Below are 22,414 nucleotides of genomic sequence, written 5' to 3' on the forward strand. Positions count from 1 at the left end.
AGAGTTCTCTCAGCCCCACCTACCTCACAGGGTGTCTGTTGTGGGGAGGGGAAGGGAAAGGAGTTTGTAAGCCGCTCTGAGACACCTTTGGGTAGTGAAGAGCGGGGTATAAATCCAATCTCTTCTTCTTCTTCTCTTCTTCTTCCTCTAGTCGGTCTGATCGGTTCTAATTTGCCTCACAGGCTCTTCAGATTTTTCCTCAGTTTTCTTTATTTTTCCCTATCTTTCTTCGTTCTTCTTCTATAAACAAAAAAAAAAATTGTTTTACGTTGAGGGGGAAGCTTTTTCGTTTACCTCAGTTAGGCCTTCGGGCTCACCCTCCCCCCTTTTTGTTTTCTTCTCCATTTTACTTATTTTATGGAGAAGAAGTGGGAGGTTTTCAACCGCTGCAAGGGTTGCGGCAGTAAGTTCGCTCCTCCCAACCGCCACACCCTTTGCATTTTTTGTTTGGGAGAGACACACCAACTGGAGTCTTGTCGGCACTGTGCCAGGTTTTCCAACCAAACCAGAAAAAAACGAGTGGCACGCCTCAGAGTAGCGCTACTGGAGTCTGCATTACATCCTCCCTCACCGATGGATTCGGAAAAACCATTGACATCAACGGCTCCGGCATCGAAGCCCTCCTCCGACATCGGCCAATCGACGTCGAAGCCTCCGGCATCAAAGGCGCAGTCTTCTGCTTTCACTCCAATGAAGAAAAAGCTGAAGCCCAGTAAGGAGCACAAATCCACCAAAAAGGGCTCCTCTAAGTCCCTAAAGGTGGCGAAGACGGGAAAATTAGCGGCGTCTGCACAGGGTAATGCCCCTTACGTGTCCCCCGCTCCAACGGCAGTATCGGCACCGGAGGCCCAACCTACTCCACCGATACCGACCATCCAGCTCATCCGACTCTCCTATACACCAGCTCGATCAGGACACGCTGGTAGAGATGCGTCCTTTCTCAGATGTTGAGAACGTTGAGCTTCTGACTTCTGGTCTTTGGCGCTTTGAACTATGGTGTTCCTCCGAAAGACGTGTGCCATGACTCGGGGATTAGGAGGGAGCGTGATGGTGCACGCTCCCCCATGAACCCCATAGGCAATGGGCTTCTAGCCAGGGGGCTTTGGAGAGCTCTATCTCCGGCCGGTGGCCGGTACAGGGGGGCTACTCTCTGCCCTGAAGGTCCTACCCTGATTCCCAGTACTGGACTAGAAGCGACCACTGGAACAAGCATTTGGAGGGTTAGCGATTTTCTCTGCCTGGCGTGATCCCAGGGGCCGTTTTAGGACCTGGCTGGATCAATTTAAGGATTGATGACTGAGTTGTCGTTGAAACGAGACACTAAAGCCTAGAAGTGAAGTCCCTCCACTACAAGCATACAAACGAAGGGGGGGAGGGGACGCCCTATTTCCCGATGTTTTAAGCAAATGCGAAAGCAAGGAGGGAGGGACTGATCAGACTGTGGCGATGGACTGTAGCAGAGAGTTTTTCTAAAAGAAAGCGGAGCATTTAAACAGACCTTAGAGAGTTTGGCATTCTTTCTCGGCTGATGTAAACATCCCCAAAAGATGATGACGAGAGGCGAAGAAGGAGGCGGGACCAATGCTTTCTTCAGAAAGGAGACAGCGGAAAGTTAGGTTGTGACCTAACCATAGACTCTGTCTTTAAAGTAAATTGTGGGCCCTCTGGTGGCTAAAGTGAGAAGCGATCTGGATCTGTACTAAAAGCAGCTACACTTTTAAAGGGACAGTACGTGGATCATAAAGATATATGAATGGCAAGGAGATTCTAAGTTTAGTTTTTTGTGGCTGGACTGGCAAACTAATTGAAAAGCGGTTTCTTTGGAGTAATGGGTCCACTACCCTAACTTTATATGATCTGTTTGCTAAGAGAAAGGTTAGAATCTCCAATGAGCGTGTTGTAATTGCAACAAAAGGAAAGACTCTTTTGATCTAAGGAAGCAAAGATCTCCCAGGAAAAAAGGAACTTGGTTCATATCATGAATGGACAAATTCGGACTTATAGAAACTAAAAGATAATTGAAGAAAGAAGATACATCGAAGACGGAAGAAAAAAAACGTGTTGTAATGTTCTTACTGAGGGAACATTGGTTTTAAAAGATGCCTGGGGAGGGAGTAAAGCGTGGTGATGCTAAACTTTTCTTAAGGGCTGTAATTATTGCGTTATAGCTTTGGAACTACTCTCTGTTCAGTCAGATAAGCAGGTTTTGTCAACAGAAGCGATGATTGGCGGGCACTCTTCATGTTTGAAAGCAAATGTATAAGAGTAATAACTATGTTTTAAGCATTGTATAACCTCCATTCTTGGGTTTTTAGTTAGGTTTTCTTTTTCCTATAGATTTCCTCCCCAATTTCTGTTGTGGTTTTATAGAAATGCAAATAAAAAATTCTCCCCTCGGGGGGCTTTAAAAAAAGAGAGAACGTTGAGCTTCTAAGTCGCCCTCGGGGCGCGGATCACTCTCCTTCTTAGTCATTGAGGTTGACGGTCTCCGAGGCCCGTGCCGATGTCGGTGCAGGTCGGCATCGGCAGATCTCAAGGAGCACTCAACATCATCCTCCCCGTCTGTGTGCTGAACCTGTCAGTATCAATGAATGAGTTTATAGGGACCGCTCACAGAGACAGGATACTGCGCTGTCTTCTGGATGCTCCCACTCCAGAAGTCAATCTCCACGAGCCTTCATGCCCCCACCGCCAGCTCTCTCGCGGGATCACCGCCAACTGAGATATCGCTATGGGGCTTATCCACCATCCATGCCGTGGTTGACTCCGGCAGGCTATTCTGATTGGGATCGTTACTCTGCCCACTCTGCCCACAGATCTAGGTCACCCCATAGGTCCAGACCCTCAGCATCTCTCTCTCGTCCTCTGAGTCATCCATCTGTTGATCCCTCGCAGCATAGACCGGAACAATTCCAGTCCCCCTGTCCCACCAAAGAATTCAGCCAGCCAAGTTAAAGCCACTCCAGTCCAACTGTCAGATCCGGACTCCTCGGATTCTGTAGAGGAGGATTCTGATACGGAGGCTTCAGAGGTCCATACCTCCCCTGACCATAAATCTCCTAACCAGGCAGTGGCAGATGACCAACCCATATCACCATCGAACAATCTAACTTTTTATGCAGACCTCATCAAAAGAATGGCACACTCTCTTGGCCTCTCAGTCGTACAGCAACAGCCACAAGTTACAGATACGGTCTTCGATATCGTACAACTTGATACGTCTACGACCATAGCATTGCCCATGTCCACAGTCCTACTACAGGCGGCTAAAGCGCCATGGAATAAACCCTCATCAGCCCCAGTGTCAACACGACGCCTGGACCACATGTATAGAGTCCAGGAAACTTGAGCGGAATTTTTATTCTCCCATCCCCAACCAAAGCACACCTTGGACACGAAGCGTGCGCTCCTGTTTTGCTTAAACAGAATGCGTCCAACGAGACGTGACTTTCAACTTTTCATCTCCTATGCGCCAGCAAGGCTGGGGACTCGCATCATGGCTCAGTGCCTGTCAAGGTGGATTGCGGGTCTCATCCGCCTCTGCTACCTTATCACCAAGCAGCCATTGCCTGGCCCTATCTGGGCTCATTCAACCAGAGCTGCTGCAGCCTCAACTGCCTTCCTCCGGGTAGTTCCCCTGATGGACATTTGCAGAGCCGCTACGTGGGCTACGCCTAACACGTTCATAAGGCACTATGCCCTAGACGTCCGAAAGAATTCTCGTACCATCATGGGATGTCACATCTTATCCTCGGCTTCGCAGTAAGGACCTGCCAGCACCCTCCTCCAGGTAGGCCACTGCTTGCTAATCTCCCATGGGTGTGAAGCAGAGAGACCACGTCGAAGATAAGCAGGTTGTTTACCTGTAACTGGTGATCTTCGAGTGGTCATCTGTGCATTCACACCACCCGCCCTCTTTCCCGCTGCTGTCAGTGTCTGCATTTTCAAAATAGGGGTTGATTCGCGGCGGTTCGAAGGAACTGGAGGGATGTTCGCGCTCACCCCTCTGGGCATGCGTGGTGGGGTTCCCGCGCATGCCCGAGGTCTGGGTGCAAAAAACCGAGCTTGCTACAATGCTGATTGATCCAGTGCGTGCGCACTGTATCCCTTGGGTGTGAATGCACAGATGACCATTCGAAGATCACCAGTTACAGGTAAGCAACCTGTTTTTCCTTTGAGTTGTTCCATGCTCAGGCTGGTGTTGACTTTTAGGGTGTCTAGCTACCGTGTTCTTTGCCAGGCTGGTTTCCTTTTGCCACTAACCAATCCAAGAATAATTGCTTTTTCTAGTGAGTTCAAGAGATACTAGTCCTGGTTCAAGCAAGTTATTATTTTCTCTGCGTTACTAATTGGAAGTGGAGTCCCGAGACTGACAGTCTCTTTCCTAAAGCTGTCCAGTGATTAGATGAGTCTTGAACCGGGGGCTTCCTGGTTCATAGGTCAGTCTCTTAACCACCATGCTGTATTTGCTGGGTGAGTGGATGTCCCTCCCACTGTGTTCCATACTGACTGCTGAGTCCACAGCTCCCCTCACACTTTATGGAAAGTGGCTTTATTTTTCTAGCTAATGCTGATATTATCAGGACTGCAAATCATGTGCTCCGTCTTCAGACGTGAAATGCACTCAAGCCTTGTAGTGTTCATTTTCTACTGATGCTGAACTTCCCATCAGAAATTAACTTGATGTATACCTTCTGGAATGAAAACTGTCTGAATATCTCAGTAATTACAGTGTCAAAGAGAGAGCTTTACATTCTGTGTTGGCATGCCCAGACATCTCCAAATATTTTAAACAAATATATTCTAAACTTTATTTTCTTGTAAGAGGGTGATCTTAACTGGTATACTGTGATATGGCATATTGAGATTGCCAGAAAATTGGGTATTTTATTGTGCATGCAGTGAGATTGTTTAGATTTTAGGAGCTTTTGTACATTTGAAATCTATAGTTTACAAAAACTTCAGCTTAACAATGACCGACATCATCTGACATGTGAAAAATCCCAGTGCTTAAAACGCACACTCTGTCTTCAGCTCTCCCACAAATAAATCTAATTAAACGTAGACTTGGACCATGTGTCTGAAAATGTTTCGTGATATTATTGTCTGAGATATAACTGAGTAGACTACCTACATATATTCTGTGAGTTGTGTTGTGAGGTCTAATCTGAAATAAATTAAATGGGCTATAATGAAACTATTGTTTCATTGCACTTCTGCAGACTCCGTTACAAACTGAACCAAGGCTACAGTATGTGGGTGCAGCTGTGCCCTGCTGCAAAAATGGCTCAGAGCTGGCTACAGGTCTGTGTGTTCCATCACACTCCATGGTTTTGTTCTTACCAGGGCTTGGTTTGCAAATTCTGCTTAAGAGAGATCCTCAGTAGCTTTAGTGAAGCCGTAATCCTGAACCATTGTTAATGCAGTTGAAAGAGGGGAGGGGAGAGACTCATGCCAGAGAAGAAAAGGGGCAAAGGTGCGGAATCACACAAGTTTACAGCCCATTCCTAATACTTTAACCAGGGTTTATTTAATTTAATTTGGTTTATTTATAGCCCACCTTTCTCACTGAGATTCCAGGAAGATCACAGAATAAAAGAGGGAGCGAAATATAATGATACATCATAAGACACCCATTAAACAGTGGAATAAGGACTAGGAATACAAAATTCAAAGGCTGTGCAAGCAACAATGTGAACAGCAAACTTGCTGAGGCAAAGGTACCGCGCGAACAATGCAGAATGTGAAATTACAAGATAAAGGCTATAACAGTAAAAGCCGGATGATATTCACAATAATACACGATAAACAGCAGTGATCCTTGCAGTGGACTGCAGGCTTATTCCCATATGAAGGTGTCCTCCTGGACCCTTCTCTCTTAATACGGTTCTGATTCTTTTATAAGAAAGTCCACTTGGACATTTCTGTTTTGCACATTTTGTGGAATGATATAACTGCGGAGCCCTTCTGACTTCTTCATTCAGGACATTCCAGATGGTGGGAACAATCCCAAAGAATGCGTTTGAGCGGGCATGTTTTCTAATACTTTAACCATGGGTAAGATGTTGGCAGCATGAGTGTTGTACTCAGGGGTCATTTCCTGCAGGCATGCACAGGAGCGGAGCTCCGGCAGTCAAGGGCGGGCACATACAACAAGCCCCGCCCCCTGCTTCCAGCAGCCCTCAGTCAGAGCAAGAAGCAGCCAGGTAAGTTGCAGAGCCCCCCCCCCCGGCCCCCCGGTCCAAAACAGTCCAGTGGCACCTTTAAGACCAAGTTTTATTCAGGTACAAGCTCTCCCTCCTCTGCGAGGACAGATCTGCACGTCCCCCCCCCCGATAGCTAGCAATCCAAAACAGTCCAGTGGAGCCTGAGCAGTGGGTGTTGCTTTCTGACACACTTCTGGTGATGTCAGGGGGTGTGGCATATGCAAATGTTACACTAATGAGTTATGCTAATGAGCTCCTGCACCTCTTTTTCTACGAAATGACCCCTAGTTGTACCAAACCGGAGTGGCACCCAATTGGTGTTCAGCTCTTCTCTGCTTGGCTTGTAGTCAGTCATTCCGTTCTCTCACCTTTGCCTTTTTTCTGGGAATGAGTTGGAACTGGTTCAAGAGGGGTTGGGAATGGCTTCAGGTGGTCTGCTGTACTTTTCCCCCTCAAGCATCTAACTGTGTGGAAGGGAGCCCCTTGGGCAGGAGATGTAGAACTCCATTGTCATGCCAAGCTAGGTGGCTGGGTGGTCCACCTACAAGGACATCTGTGCCCATAGCAGAGCACAGGAACCTGTGGAACTTCTTATAGCTGGAAGCACAAGTTATCTCCAGTTCTGCAGATACATAGAAGTTGCCTATAGCTAAACTGGGATATTTTCCTAAAAATGCCTATTTTCTTCCTGTGAGGCCTTAAATGGGTGGGTGATGGGAGAATCACCCTTTAGGTCCAGGGGGTGGTTAACCCTTGCCCTCTCTGTCACTTTCATGATCTCAATCCACCATCCTCAGGGGAGGGGAAATAGCCAGGTGCCTATATGGTATCTGCATTTTTCCTGCAAGGCAAATAGCTGGGGGACCGGGTGTGGAGGTTATGAAAGTGATGCAGGGAGAAAAGATTAAATCCAAACTGGGATCTGATTGGCTCCCTTTCATCGTTAGTTAAGTCAGTATACATTTAGTTATTGTATAAGAAAGACAGCACCAATGTCTGCCTGGAGAAACTTTTTGAAAGTGTTTTGCAGACAAGAGGAGTGTACCTAGGTGTCCTTGTTTCAGTCTTATATTGTCACATATGACTGCATTGCCTTAATGGACGGACTACATTTTTACATTGAAATGCACCATTAGAATAATATATATAGCATTGGGCCATGTGCATTAGTACTAAATGTTGTTTGTTGCATAAATCCTGCCAAGTGCATGTTTAATAGTTCAGTTCTGTGCAGTGTTAGTCTAGCCTAAACCTATTCAAATCAGTTTTTGAATAGGCTTAGACTAGACTGGAGTAACTGTGTAGGTTTGCGCTGTTTGTTGTTATTTAGGTTGGAGATACCAACAGAAATGTAAAATTTCCAGAATTTTTGAGGCCATTGAGGTGGAAAATGTGGGTTTCTGGATTGGGGGTGGGGGATATGTAATGTTGGGGAGAAACTGAAATATGTAGAACGCTTTCTTACAAACCTAAACTTATTTTACTGCTGTTAATAACAAAAAACTATCATAATTTAGTATATGTAATTGTACTGCTTGGCATATTTATGGAATTTGATTTATAAATTCCTGCATTTTCTGTGCTTCCATGTTTCTGCTGTATTGAGGTAAGGAGTGAACACTGAAAAGCAGAAAACACAAATTCTGTAGTAAACAAACTTTTATTTTGAGAGAAACAGGCTCAGTAGAAATTTGAATATCTAGTTAAAGTTGACCTCTTCTATATTGTATATAATCATACGCATTACAGTATAGCAATTATGGACAAAATTGTTCATTTAAATAACATTTGGAAATGTGTTGTGTCTATAGTGTACAGAAATTATCATTTTCATGCTGTAGGTTCTTAAATAACAATCTTCAGATCGTATGTCTTGAGTGTGTAACAGCTTGTCTTCCAAAGGATTTTACTCATTCCAAAAGCGAACAGATTTCAAATGCATTTTTCTCATTGCTCCCCAAAATTTTCATCCCCCCCCCCCGAAACTAAAAAACACCACAGGAAAAAAATGGTGCTCCTCCCTTTCCCCCGTAAGCGTTCACATCTCTAGATGCTAGTAAGAAATGCTTGTCTTGTAGCAAGTGGAAAGGCAGGAGAAGCAGGGAACAGCTAGGTACAGCTATATATAACTTTATATAAATAAATGTGGTTAATGCAAATCATAGTGTTCAAACCCACTTCCAGCCACAGTTGTGCATCCTGGTCATCAGATAACCATGGTTATATCTGTATAGGGAATGTCCATTAACAGTGATTTGCTTGGTACAGCTGTAAATAATTATGTATAAATAACTGTAGTTATAGCAAATCATAGTGTTCAAACCCACTTCCAGCCACGGTTTTGCATCCTGGTCTTCAGATAACCGTGGTTATATCCGTAGAAAAGAGCAAGAGTCCAGTAGCACCTTAAAGAGTAACAAAATATGTGGCAGGGTAGGAGCTTTTGTGAGTCACTGCTCACTTCTTCAGATGGTTGTATCTGGTTATAAATGTGTAGAGCTTACATGGGTTAGTATTGTGGATCTTTGTTGCCTACTAGCCAAACAAAGAGAAATATTTTATGAAATGTTCTTTTTTCTCTTTTCACAGGTTTATGAACTAGATGGTATCCCACTGATCCTGGATAACTGCAGTATCGATGACAATAATCCTTGTATCCTTTTAATAATGTTCTAACCTTATAAATAAGTTACTCTAGCGTAAGTGGGAGTGGGGAGCAATATATGTGAATGCCTCTTAGTGGGAAGGCACCTAGAGCTGTTCTGTTGTCTTGAGAAAGGTATCAAGGGCAAAGTCTGCTGTGAGGTTGATTTGTCAATTTCAAAGATACTGGGAAGTTCCAGTGTTGTGATATACTAATTTACCACCAATAAACCTACTTTATCACAGCAACAGGGACCTTCAGGGGGGAAAAAATTACAGTTTGCTTTGCCTAAATATTTGTGCATTTGGGGATCAGTTTTTAGTGCTTGTCATGCATGTTAATTGGCTTCTTGCTCTTCTGAATCCTGCTTTTAATAACATATAATTGATTAATGGAAGATTATGAGATGCAGAATAGCATCCATGCAAATACATTGGAGGGGGGGGAAACTTCAAAAGGAACTCTTGTTTTTAGCACATCTATAATCTGTTTGACCAACAATTAAATCTCATAATCTCATGCTAAAATGGTCTTTGCTGATGCTTCTTTTGAAGGGTAGTAATCATGTGAAGAATCTACATATTCTTGGAGTGTCTTGAAATAAATGGGGCTCATCGAGCTTTGTTCTGTCTTGCTTTCTCGCATTCTGAATATCCAAGATTTAGTGTTGTCCCTTTGGATTAGGGTTTGCAACAGAGTCAAACCAAACTTGGTCATTGTAGCTGGTACTGGAGCTTTGCCGTCAACTCACATCTGACCGGTCAGCTGAAATAAACAGGTAGGGAGGCTGGCAAGCAGCTCATCAACTTGGCGTACTTTATGGAGTTTGACCAGTGGAAAAAAATATTTTCAGCTCATATATCTGATAGTTTTCTGATGAAAGAACCATAAAGGATTCTGTCGTTGGGAGCTGGGACTGGTGGATAAATTCCAGTGGAAATACCTTGATGCAAGAAGGGTGTTAATTTTAAAACTTTTTCTCACAAAGTGTGTCCATTCTAAAATCCAGTAGTATCCAGGTTCAGGAGGATGAAAAGATTTGAAGAATCCTGGCGCAGACGGTGTGCGTGTGTGTGTGTGCGGGGCACTGGCTTACTTTTCCCCCTTGGGTGCACTGGCAAGAGCTGAGAAGCAAATGTGTTGTAGTGTTCAGAGTGGTGGACTAAGATCTGGTAGAGCCAGGTTCGAACCCTCACTCTGCCATGGAAGCTGGGTGACCGTGGGCCAGTCACACACTCGCAGCCCAACCTACCTCACAGGGTTACTGAGAGGATAAAATGGAGGAGAAGAATAGTGTAAGCCACTTTGGGTTTCCATTGGGGAAAACGGCAGGTTATAAAATGAGTAAATCATATAAAAATATATTTTAAGTGGGTAGGCAGGTTTTGGGAAGGAAGGGGGACATTCAGATGGAGGTGGCAGTAGGTGGAGATTGGTGGCAGTGACAGCGAGGAACTGGAATTTCCCTTCCCTCATGATTCCTCACGGGAATAATAATCCATATCTGTGTTTTATCTAATGGTAAAAGTCCTGGCCCCTTCATGCATAACAAAAGTGATATAACAACTCCAGACATGAAGGTCATGCGGGATTTTGCACATCCACAGGAAACTCCAGATATGCAGAACAGTATGAATTTTTCTCATGACCCCCAAAGTCATAGACAGGATTGTGCATGCACAGGCCCCATAGCATAAAATTTGTGCTTTGCCCTCCAGTGGGCTTGCCCAGGCATGCCAAATGGCACCTGAAATGCCATGAGATGAGGGTGTCCCTCAAGAATTTGGTCTTGGCATCCTCAGCAGATGGGGAGGTACCTGCCTCAGAGTCCACCATTGAGCACCCTCTGAGCTCTGCAGCAGGGGCCCGGCAGAGATAGGAGGGGCATTGGGAGTGCTGGGTGGTGGGAGGGAATAAGAATGTAAGAGAAGCCATGTTGGCTCGGACCAAACCCAGGTGCCATCAGGAGGTCCACCAAGGAGCTGAAACTCCAGAAGCCCTCCCACTGTTGCCCCCCAAGCACCAAGACAGAGCATCACTGCCCCAGACATAGTGTTCCATCTATACCTTGTGGCTAATAGCCACTGATGGACCTCTGCTCCATATGTTCACCCAGTCCCCTCTTGAAGCTGTGCTTGTAGCCACCACCACTTCCTGTAGCAATTAATTCTACATGTTAATTACTATTTGGGTGAAGAAGTACTTCCTTTTATCTATTCTAAGTCTACTTACTGCTCATTAATTTCATTGCGTCCCTACAAGTTCTTATATTGTAAGAAAGGGAAAACAATACTTCCTTCTCTGCCTTCTCTGTCAGTGCATAATTTTGTAAACCTCTGTCATGTCACCCCTCTATCGTCGTTTCTCCAAGCTAAAGAGCCATAACATCTTTAACTTTTCTTCATAGGGAAGGTGCCCTTTTCTGCCCCTTTTCCAATGTTGTAATATCTTTTTTGAGGTGCAGTGTGACCAGAATTGTACTGTACACAGTACTCAGCAGTCATGAGATAAGAGGACAAGTCCTCTTGTGGATTAAAAACTGGTTAATTCACAGGAACGAGTCCTTCAGGGCCCTGATCTCACATGGGAGCACGTTCCACCAGGCTGGGTCCAGGGCGGAGAAAGCCCTGGCGGAGAAAGCCCTGGGGGACATATGGGGAGAGACGGTCCCGTAGGTATGTGTAGAGCTGAATTTAGTGGTTATCTGATGGGCGAGTGACAAACAAGCTGCAACATTTTGTTGTTGTGAGTTTAACTTTTCCCCTTTATCTAATACTAAATGTTCTGCTGTCTGTGCAGGTAACAAAATTTGCAGAACAGGGTCACATAAACCTGAGGTGGGCATGGAGGAAAACACTGCTTTCTAAATTAACCAAAATAAAAAATGATGGGGGACCCTAAAACTGGCTGGATGAAAACCCTTCAGGAGTAGAGGATACGGAGAGCGACTGTGCCATTGAAAATGATGGGAGGGAAAATTGGCTTGTTCAAGCCCCTGAGAGGAGGAGATTCTGTCTGTCTGTCTGTCTCTCTCTCTCTCTCACACACACACACACACAAACACATACACACCACAAATTTACAATTCAAGTAAGAGGGGGGCTTCTGGTTAAATATAATGGGCACTTTTAGAAGAGTGTAACTAGTAACTAGCAAGTAAAACCTTTGTCTTAACATCTGTGGCATTTTTCAAGGGCTTGTTAGGCAAGTCGAGGCCTGATTATCAATCCTGTAAAAAAGGGGAGGCAGTAGAGAGGCATGATAAAAAGAGATATTGATGTAAATGAAAGGAATTGCTGTGCAAAAGTCCCTTGAAAAATTTGATGTAGAATGTGCTTAAGGGGGGACCCCAAAATTTCCTTCAGATTTTGCTTATGAAATACAGACATTCATATTGATTGAGACTGTATTTTCCCTGTGAACGCAGATATTCTAATGTACACCACATATACCTCTATTCATTTTTCACTGATAACAGTAATTGAGGCTGCCGCTTAAACCATGCTGTTTTATACCAGACAAAACTAATTCACATAATGCATCCAATCTGGGAGCCGTGGATTGTAAAAAATTGCCTTGGGACTGAAGGAAGGTACGGCCTCAGAAAGTGAATCCTCTTCTCCTTCAGAAATCAATAAAGAGCTTATCTGCTAAGGCCTCCATCTCATCCCAATCAATTTGTGACTCAGTGTTGGTAAAATATTAAATTTGGTAGCAACTTTCTGTCAGTTTCATTTGTGCTCAGAAGAGAGAAGCAGCTGTAGCGTAGCCACATGGAAGTCTCTGGAACCGCTTCAGAATAAGTGGTTTCAGGATTGCAGCCAGAGCAATCTTATTCTTCAGCTGCGTTCAGTTCTTGCACACATGTTTTTGTGTTAAGTCGGTCACAAAAGGTTCCGAGGGTGGTGTGTCGTTGAACACTGGCCTGATTAAAATGAGTCGAAAAGACCTGCGCAGTAAAGCTTCGGTGTTGTTTTAACATCATCTGGCAGCTATCCCCAATAACCGAAATGCTTGGTGAGGTTTGAAGGGGGAAGCCCGTGCCGCCGTTCCGGGATAACGGGCAGCCATCTGCTTGTGAGGAGCCAAAGTTGGCAGCATTTGTGAAAGGAAAACCTGTGGTTTCTTTTTTGCTCTCTTGTTACAATAGTTGTTGTGGATCCACACATACAGAGCCCTTTAGTTTGGATAAAATATTGAAAGCATAAAGGCGAGCTAATTTTTACATTCTCCCACTCGAAGAAAATTTTCTGCCATTATGTTCGGTCGGACCGTCGTCTCAGAGGTAGATTCGAAATACTTTTGACCTCATGGCAGTAGTTAGTATAATTGTGGTTCACGAAACCTCAGGATAAATCGAGGAGAAATCCAGTCGCTATGGCCTGTAACAATGGCAGTTTGTTGTGGGGGAGCAGATAGGCATTGCCTCGTGAAAGCGGAGCCTGGAACAGGCCCCATGCTGTGAGAACAGGCCACACTGCTGAGGAGAGCAGAAGACGGGGAGGGAGGGGGGGGAGTAGAGAGAGGTTTTGCTTCAGCCAGCTGGGGAACGGGTGGCCAAGTGCACAGCTTGTGGCTGCTTTTATTTTTGTTCAGTTGGTGGCAAAAATAAACAAAATGGTAATATTTCCATAGTCTTGCACTAGAGGAAAGTCAGGATGGAACGGTGATGTAGCGAATTACGTAGCTGTTCCCACAGAAAAAATGGCAGTAACGGAAATCAGGCGGGTTTTTTTTTCCTGTTTTGCTTTGTTTCTTCATTTGTTCGTAGATAACCCTACAGCTCTCCCCAGCAGAGACCTAAAGTTTTAATTTTAACCATTAAATTCTAAGGCAGGCCTGCAAAGTTTGTGACCAGGAAACTCCAAGCACATGTGTGGTGTCCCCCAGCGGCTCTGGAATCTTCTTGGGCTTGGCGATAGTCCTTCTGTCCAGTCCAGGGGGTGCAGTATAACCAAAGAACTCTAATCTATTTAAGCCAGAGGAAGAATCACCTCCTTCGCTGGCTGTGGTGGCAGGTGGTGACGGATGAGTGAAGGAAAGAGCTCTCTCTCCCCACTAGCACCTCAGGCTCCAGGAGCTTTGAAGAAGGAGTTCCCCAGGACAGTTGGCTATCCCATTGCCTGGGGTCCTGCCAGAACTGCATCCCGAGGGTAAAAGAAAGACTCCTCCATACCTGGGAGTTCCACAACTTGCTAAGAGCCACCATGATGCCATCAGTTAGGAGCAGTGGACTCCAATGCTCCCACTAAGCTGTGGAGTCTTGTGAGCAGAAATTCTACTTTGTGAGCTCCTGGTATTAAAGTTGTGAGTGGGCAATTTGGCTACTGCATAAATTAGTTGGCTCCGGTCCCTCCTTCCTGAGCTGAGACAAAAAGTGTGTGAGCTGGAGGCTAAAAAACTGAGCTAGCTCACACTAACTCAGCTTAGAGGGAACACTGGTGGACTGTAATAGGGGAAACCGGGTTTGACCAACCCCGTTTGTCCTCTGCCTGAAACCTACTGGGTGACCTTAGGCCAGTCACTGTTCTCTCAGAACTATCTCAGCCCCACCTACCTCACAAGATGCCTGTTGTGGTGAGAGGAAGGGAAGGTGATTGTAAGCCTCTTTGAGGATCCTTAGAGTAGAGAAAATCAGGATATAAAAACCAACTCTTCTTCTTCTTCTAAGAGAAGTTGGGGTTCAAGGGGATTGGGAGAAAGGAGTTCATAAGCCAAACACATTATCAGGAGCACCATGATGTTGTGGAATTGAGCTCCCCCCCCAAAAAAAAAGTGGCTTTGCTGCTACTTCAGCAAAAACAGCTTGTTTTACTGAACTCCATTCCAAAGCTGACTGCAAGGGGGGGGGGGATCTCTTCCTTCCCTGGCAGGGCAGTAGAGTTTTTAAGCATTTGGCAGGTCAGAAGACATTACTGCAGGGCTGCATTTGTCTTGGTAGGTCACAAGTTCTGGCCACCCTTCCTGCAGAAGGAGAAGAATAAGGCTTTTCCTTGGTCCCTTCTGCCGAGGCTCCATCAGAGGCCAGTCGTCTGTGGAAGGGGAGGGAGGGAAGCCAGCGGCAGCTTTCCCTGAAGACTCGCTGGGACAGCAGTCAGGCTTTTATAGGTCCTTTCCACACTTGGATCTCATCCCTGGTTTTATCAGAGCTCAGCTCGTGACACAATACCTTACATTCACCCCTGGTTATAACAGCATCCATTTATCCTGGGACAAGTGTGGGGCGAAACCGGGGTGACCTCAATGTATTGTGGAAACAAAAAATACCCCGAGATAATTACAGGGGTGAACTTGCATGTGGTGTAGAACGTAAGTTCAAGGACAGGGTTTAAGGTCTAGTGCAGAAAGGACCATAGTGTGGTTGTATTCTTTTACTGTAAGGTGGCTTGTGAGCTTTTAGCAAACAGCCTCTGGGATGAATTTCCACCCTAGTTGCATGTTTGGGGGCAGAAAGCATAGGCAAGTGGCCGTACAGCTTTGTCCTTTTAGGACACAGTTGCCAGCACTTGAGTAAGCATCCCAAAATAGAGCTACTTCCATTTTTCTCTAAATAAAAAAGCACCTGGGGAATAAAACAGTCCTCAAAGATTTCCAGGGACACAGGGAACTGGAAGGAGGAACTGGTGGGAATTACAAACTCCAAATTCCACTCTTTTTGCTGTTCTCTGATCCCAAAGCGCTTTTGCTGTTGGCATTCTTTTCCATGTGTCCAGTGGCAGGTGGTTGAATTTAGTGATAGGTTACATATATGGGTTAGTAGATCAACTATCTCACATCTGAGTTCTTCAAGAACTCTTGGGTATATGCCATCAGGACCTAGAGACTTACTAGTTTTTAATTTCCCCAGTGGGTCACCTCATTTGGTTCAGTTCTTCCTGAAAATTGGGGCCGTGGCATGAGTACATGCCTTTCCACCATGAACACAGATGCAAAAAAGTCACTGAGCTTCTCTGTCATCTCCCCACCTTCCTTTAGCAATCCCTTTATTCTTACTTCATCCAAAGGCCCGACTGCTTCTCTGGCTGGTTTCCTGCTCCGCATATATTTTAAAAAATGTTTATTGTTTCGTGATGCTTTCAGCAGCCTGCTCATCAAAATCTCATTTTGCATGCCTATTTATTGATTTACAGTTCTTTTGCCAGAGCCTCTGGTCCCTCCAATTCATTGGGGCAGATGTTCCACTTTTAAAAAGAAGCCTCTTTACTTTTTATAGCTTCCTTGACATACGTTGTTAACCATGCAGGCCTTCTTTTAGACTTGGCAGTGCCTTTCCTCACCTGGGGAATGCATTCTATTTGGGCTTCAATTAGTGTGGTTTTAAATAGCTTCCAAGCATCCTCAAGGGATTTGACTGTCTTATGTTTTCCCTTCAGCTTCCTTTTTACTATTCCTCTCATTTTTGTAAGGTTTCTTCTTTTGAAATCAAATGTTACAGTTTTGGACTTTAGGGATAACTTTCCATTGACCTGAATGCTGAACTTAATAGCATTATGGTCACTGTTCCCAGTTGGTGTATCATCATCTACATCTCTCACCAGGTCTTGAGACCCACTCAGAACCAAGTCCAAGATCACTACCCCTCTGGTTGGCTCTGTGACCAACTGTCCCAGTGCACAGTCATTTATGATGTCTAGGAATCTCATTTCTACAGCATGACTCTAGCACGTGTTTACTCAATCAATGTGAAGGTAGTTGAAGTCCTCCAGTATAATAACATTATCTGCTTTAGTCACCTCCCTTATTTCCATCTCCATCTCAAGATCAGCCTCAAGGGTCTGATCAGGTGGGTGATGGTACACACCCACTTTTAAGTAACTCTTAGGCCCCAGTACTTCCACCCATATAGCTTCTGTTGGGGAGTTAATTCCCCTGATTTTTCTAACATTTGATTCTATGCCCTCTTCGATGTAGTTGTTGAAGTATCTCTGTGTTTTTTTAACATATAGAATTTTTGGACAAAGTTCTCTAGAATATTAAAGAGAGGAGGGTTGAAATAAAAACAGCTTTTAGAACTAAGAATCATAACCACAGAACATTTGGCTTCACATTGTTCAAGAGTGTGATTTTTTCTTCTCCCTTTGTAAAACCAAAGGATTTATAGTTAAATTATAGGTTTCTATTAAAAATGTCACTTAAAATATGCGGCAAGAATGTCTGTACCCTATTTTTGGCTTTAAGCTAACATTATATGTTAGGGGTTAGGGAGAGTAAAAGGAGGACTTTTTCTCCTTTCAGTTTTATAAATCTGAAACACCTTCAAATAAAGCCTGATTATCTATGCAGGGTTTTTTTAATTTATTAACTATTTTTCAATGCTGTTATGGAGCTTTACTTCCAGTTATTTGTTAATATTGTAATAGTCCCAATTTAGAGAGAACACTTTTACAGGTCCAAAAGAGAGCAGCCACTGCTTGAGGAGCCTGTATTAGTCATTATCAATTGAAGATTAAAACGATTTGAACAAGATCTGGGGACTTCTATATCGAGATAAAGGTAGGGGGAGATCACTTAAAAAGAAATGTTGAATATTCCTCTTATTGTGGGAATTGGAGAGAATTGCTTTAAGATGCACTTTCAGTAGTACTTTGTTGTGACCAGAATAACCAAAATCTCAAGAGGTTCTGTTGGAAGTACTGGGAAAATGAAAGAAACTCTGTTTCATTTATGGTGGGAATGTGAGTGAATTCAGTGTTGGTGGAATATTGCCCATAATGAACTGTAAATAATATGGCCCATTATTTTAAACCGATTCCAATGATCTAGCTGAAATAATTTTTTTAAAACATCTGGGACTTTGCTAAAGAATCTGCTCATGGCGTCTAGAATGACACATGGGCAAATCTGGAAACAATAAATAATCCTGACCAAACAACATGGGTTAGAAAAGGTCTAGTTTGTTGTGATAGTGAATATAATTAAAATTTGTAAATGCATGTTGTCAGGAAAACTCTGGTAGTCGGAATTTTTAAAGTTTGGTCGCCTTTTATACAGTATTGAAATCAACCTAATTTGTGTCTTAGTGGCAAACTGGAGAGACTGAAATGCATATAGAATAATAGGTGGTAAGTGCACTATTAAAATGGGTTTTATTCTGCATTTTGTTAAGAATAGGAATTGGAAGATTTAGTTATTAAGACACTTATACTCTGCCTGTTCTCCTGATTCAAGGTGGCTTACAATAATAGTTTTGGGCCCCAGTCACACGGGCAGGAAACTGCGGGGGGGAAGCGTGGCTGTTTGCCCTGGGGCAAACTAACACGCAGTAAAGCGATCATACCTCCTGTGGAGGTTCTGTGGAGGTACCGTGGAGCTTCTGTGGTTACAGAGAGGCGTCAATCACAACACATGCCTGCGCGCAACGAAGAAGCGCGCGGCGCGGCGAACTAGTTTTATTTTTTTGTGTTCACTACGAATGCGCATGCTCCGTTGGGTGCATGTGCGCAACCACGGGGACTTGGGAAAAAAAAAACACCTTTTTCACAAGGGGACATGGGCGGGCGCCGGATGCCACCGGAAACGCGATCAGACGCCCGCCCTTGCCCCGCAGTTTCCGGAAACTAGTACCTCCGAGGTACTAGTTTTTTGCTGCGCGGTTTCGGGAGGAAGCCTCGGTTGTGCCACAGAAGCGCTACGCTCCCCAGATGTGCTGGTGAGATCGCACCCGGAAACTCCGCCTGTCTTCCGTATCTCTTGCGTGGCTAATGTTGCGTGTGACTGCAGCCTTGGTTTCTTTTAAATCAAGTTAAAAGAAGAATAAAATAACAAATTCAGATCTCCCCCCCACCCCAAAAAGTTATCTACTCAAACTCTCTCAGAAGCCCTAGCAAATGAGTAATCCTTGAAGCGCGTATTGAAGATCACTGGCTCCCCTCCCCTCTCCAGGAGCTCATTCCAAAGAGTAGGAGCCATGTTGGAAAAGGCCTGGACTCTGGTCAGTGCCAGACAGGCTACTCCAAATGGTGAAATAGCAAATGGATGGCTGCCTGATGACTGTCGTTGGCACACAGGGACCTATGGAAGGAGATGGTCCTTCAAATGCATGTGTCTTTCATGAGGAGCTTTAAAGCTCATAACCAGCACCTTGCATTGAGCGTAGAAACAGACTGGCAGCCAATGCAGCTGTTTCAAAGTGGGCATCGTATGTTCCCAGCAGCTAGCCCCCGGCACAAGTCAGGCTGACACATTCTGGACCAGTTGTAGTTTCTAGGTTGTCTTCAAGGGCAGCCCCACTTAAAGGATATTGCAGTAATTGAACCATGAGGTGACAGAAACATGAATCAGCGTATCCATGATTTAGTTGTATATAACTTAATATTAAGAGCTAAAAATGAGAATTCTCTGTCTTCTTTGCCTTACACATTTGTAATTTTTTTCTGTGTAACTTTTCTGTATATTAAAATTTACAAGCTATTTCAACATTTGAAATAAAGCTAAGGTAAACCAAAGGCCTAAATAGCTTTGGGGGGATGACATAGTTTTTTCTTTTTTTAACTTCAATACACAGTTGAGGCATTCAAAGCAGTGTAGCATCTGATCTCTCTCTCTCCCTCTCTCTCTCTTTTTTTGGAAAATCTTTTATGAGTTTATATACAGAAAGGGGGGAAGGGGAAAGGAGGAAGAAGAGAAAAATACAGAAATATGTAAAAAATCCCATTTAGCATTCTGCATGCATATCCTCTCATTCCAATTTCACAACTACTTCATCTATCATTCTTATTATTCTTCACTTGATCTTATTTTCTTAATCCTTATATCCCATTGACAAACCCAACAGCTTGCTTCTATATTGTGTTACCTCAGCATTTTAAGTGTTTATGCCATTGAGACCAGTGTAAATGTAAGAGTAAATTTACGTAGGTGCAGTGAATTTGGCATAGCTAGTAGACTTCAGGTGCTGGCTGATGCTCATTGTGTCCAGGCAAAGAGTTTCTCATACGTACCCTACAGGGAAGACAGTCCAGACCTGTAACTTCAAGTTATGTTGTTAGGACGGACACACACACACACACAAGTTGTTAGGACACACACACTTGTACCAGTGTTTTCAGGTACAGACTGAAGTTTTGAGAATAGATAAATCTTAACATGTGTCAGCTGACCAAACATACATTCCCAAGCTTGTGCTTTACCCATTTTGGATGGGGAGGGCAGTTTTTAAAGAGAGAACTGATGGGTGGGAGAGAGGGTGCTCAGCCTTCCTGTGACCATTGTAAGAATGGCCCCCAGTTTTGTGACGCTTCTCTGATTCAGTCCAAAAATTTAGAAGAAGAAGAAGAGATTGGATTTATACCCCGCCCTTCACTTGGAGTCTCAGAGCGGCTTACAAACTCCTTTCCCTTCCCCTCCCCACAACAGACAACCTGTGAGGTGGGTGGGGCTGAGAGAGCTCTGACACAAACTGCTCTTTTTCAAGGACAGCTGTGCCAGAGCTTGCGACTGACCCAAGGTCACATCAGCAGGTGCAAGTGGAGGAGTGGGGAATCAAACCCGGTTCTCCCGGATTAGAGTCCGCACACTTAACCACTACACCAAACTGGTTTATGTTTCTCTTCTGGTTTCTCCAGCCTTGGAAGGGAACTGCAGGCATCCTGGTGATGATAACAGAATTGCACAGGAATATCACTGCTGACAATGGATGCCTCTTTTGCAGCGGTTGTGTATAAATGATATAAAAGAAACAAATCAAAAATGGTGAGTTTGCCCCCAAGAAATGGCAGTATGAAAATGATTTTCCTGACCATGCTCGAGAATTAACAGATGCAACCCCCCCAAACCCCCCCCCATTAGTACGTTCTTAGTTCCCTGGTTTCCACCTCTCTCCACCCCCCATGCAGATCTCCCTCCATCAACAGTTTTCCTGGGGTTTAGCTGGTCTCAGAGTTCAGCTGGGGAACAATGGATTAGAAACTGCCTGGGGTAGCATTTTCAGAGCAAGATCAGACAGGCAAAAGTTTAAGCACTCACATGCTGCCCCACACATTCGAGTGAGGCGATAGCAAGGCTAGTATTGTTTTGTTCTATGGATTTTGGTCTTCATTCTCAGAAAATCTTCATAGCACTGTATCACATCTAGAACAATAGTCTCTACTACTTAATGACATCACATGCAGCAGAGGTCTGCAAATGTTGTATTTTGTGTAATTATAGCTTAATGCAATAATTTAAAATTGGAGTGAGCTTGGAGGGGGTGGGGGTGGGACTTTTTCCTGTTTGTGTATAGGATGGCTTTTAAATACGGAAAACAGTCTCTTGACATCGCATTAGCAAAAGGCACACAAACGTGTTGTGGTCGTGTAGTGGTGGTGAAAAGACTCTTAAGACATATATGCAAAATCGGAGCTCCTAGGATCGCTGTGTTTTTGTAGTTTGGCGACAAATGGGTTCATGCTCTTATCTGCGGTAACTATGGAAACGTTAGAAAGCATTCTTTCCAAAGCTGAGTATACAATAAAGCGCTTAAAGTGTTGGTCGGATTATGGACTTCAGAATATGTTCAGTTTTCTGTCTGTCTTTGGGGACAAGCAAGAGGGTAATGTGAATATTAACTGGGGACTTGCTTTAATCTCCTGTGATACTTAAGTCTGTATAGGTCTGCTTCCAGCCATCCAGAAGTCTCGGGCTCGCTCAGCATGTTAAGAAGAAAGGTCATACATATTCATGAATCTGAATTGGAAGTGTTATGTTAGAAAAGGAGGAAGCTGTGAGCACAGCTGCACCGTCCAGCTGCTTGCTGATTCCATACTGCTCTGCCTACCCTTATTTTTGTGCCGACTGTGAGACAAATGACAATTAAGTGACACTTTCATTTAATTCTCCCATGCTTTAGCTATATACTTGCATCATTCCATCCTACAATATCAGTGATTATCACACATTTATGTTCAGCAGTATTTTAATGACAGTTTATCATTTGGATGCCTGACTTTACAGGTACCTGAGAGTAGTTTTGTATTCTGTGCCGCCGCCACCTCCCCCCTTGCTGTAGGGCCAATCCATGCAGTCGGTGACCCCATACACTTTGATTGGGGGGGGGGGGGGGGGGCTTCCCCAAACCCTTTGGGATTTGCACGAAAAAAGAGGGCTGAGTCCAAAGTCCCCTGCCAGCCCTGCTTGGTTACAGAGCAGTTTTGTGAAGGTAAAACACAGACTGTATTGGTTATGTTTGTTGCACTGCTGTGAACATTAGAGTTCTATATGAACACAATTAAGAGTCTATCTGTCAAGTACTGCTTATAAGGCTATTGTCTTAAGCAGAAGTTAGAACCAAAAATTATTTTAAAAGACCTTACTCAGTATTATTTCTCTTACACCTGATTATTGCCAGCCCTGCTTGGTTACAGTGCAGTTTTGTGAAGGTAAAACACAGACTGTATTGGTTATGTTTGTTGCACTGCTGTGAACATTAGAGTTCTACAAGACGGGGCCCCGCGATACTCGCGGGGGGGGGAGAAGAGCTCCGTCTCCTCCACTCACCCCCGCTCGTTGTCCCGAGGAGGCGGCAGCGGCGGCGAGGCCGGTCCTCCCCCCGCCCGCCCGGCTCCGAGGCGGCAGCGGCGGAGAGGCC

General features: G+C 44.4%; 1 protein-coding gene across 1 annotated transcript in view; it reads left to right on the forward strand.

Moving 5' to 3' along the window:
• Window positions 1–22,414, forward strand: part of ATXN10 (ataxin 10) — a 103,382-nt gene that overhangs the window by 77,289 nt on the left and 3,679 nt on the right. Inside the window, exon 10 of the mRNA XM_015405450.1 lies at window positions 8,796–8,859. Coding sequence (XP_015260936.1) covers window positions 8,796–8,859 — 64 coding nt within the window. The remainder of the gene's footprint in view (window positions 1–8,795; window positions 8,860–22,414) is intronic.

The sequence above is a fragment of the Gekko japonicus genome, unplaced genomic scaffold (assembly GCF_001447785.1).
Source record: "Gekko japonicus isolate JY-2015 unplaced genomic scaffold, Gekko_japonicus_V1.1 scaffold1628, whole genome shotgun sequence".
Classification (NCBI taxonomy): Eukaryota; Metazoa; Chordata; class Lepidosauria; order Squamata; family Gekkonidae; genus Gekko; species Gekko japonicus.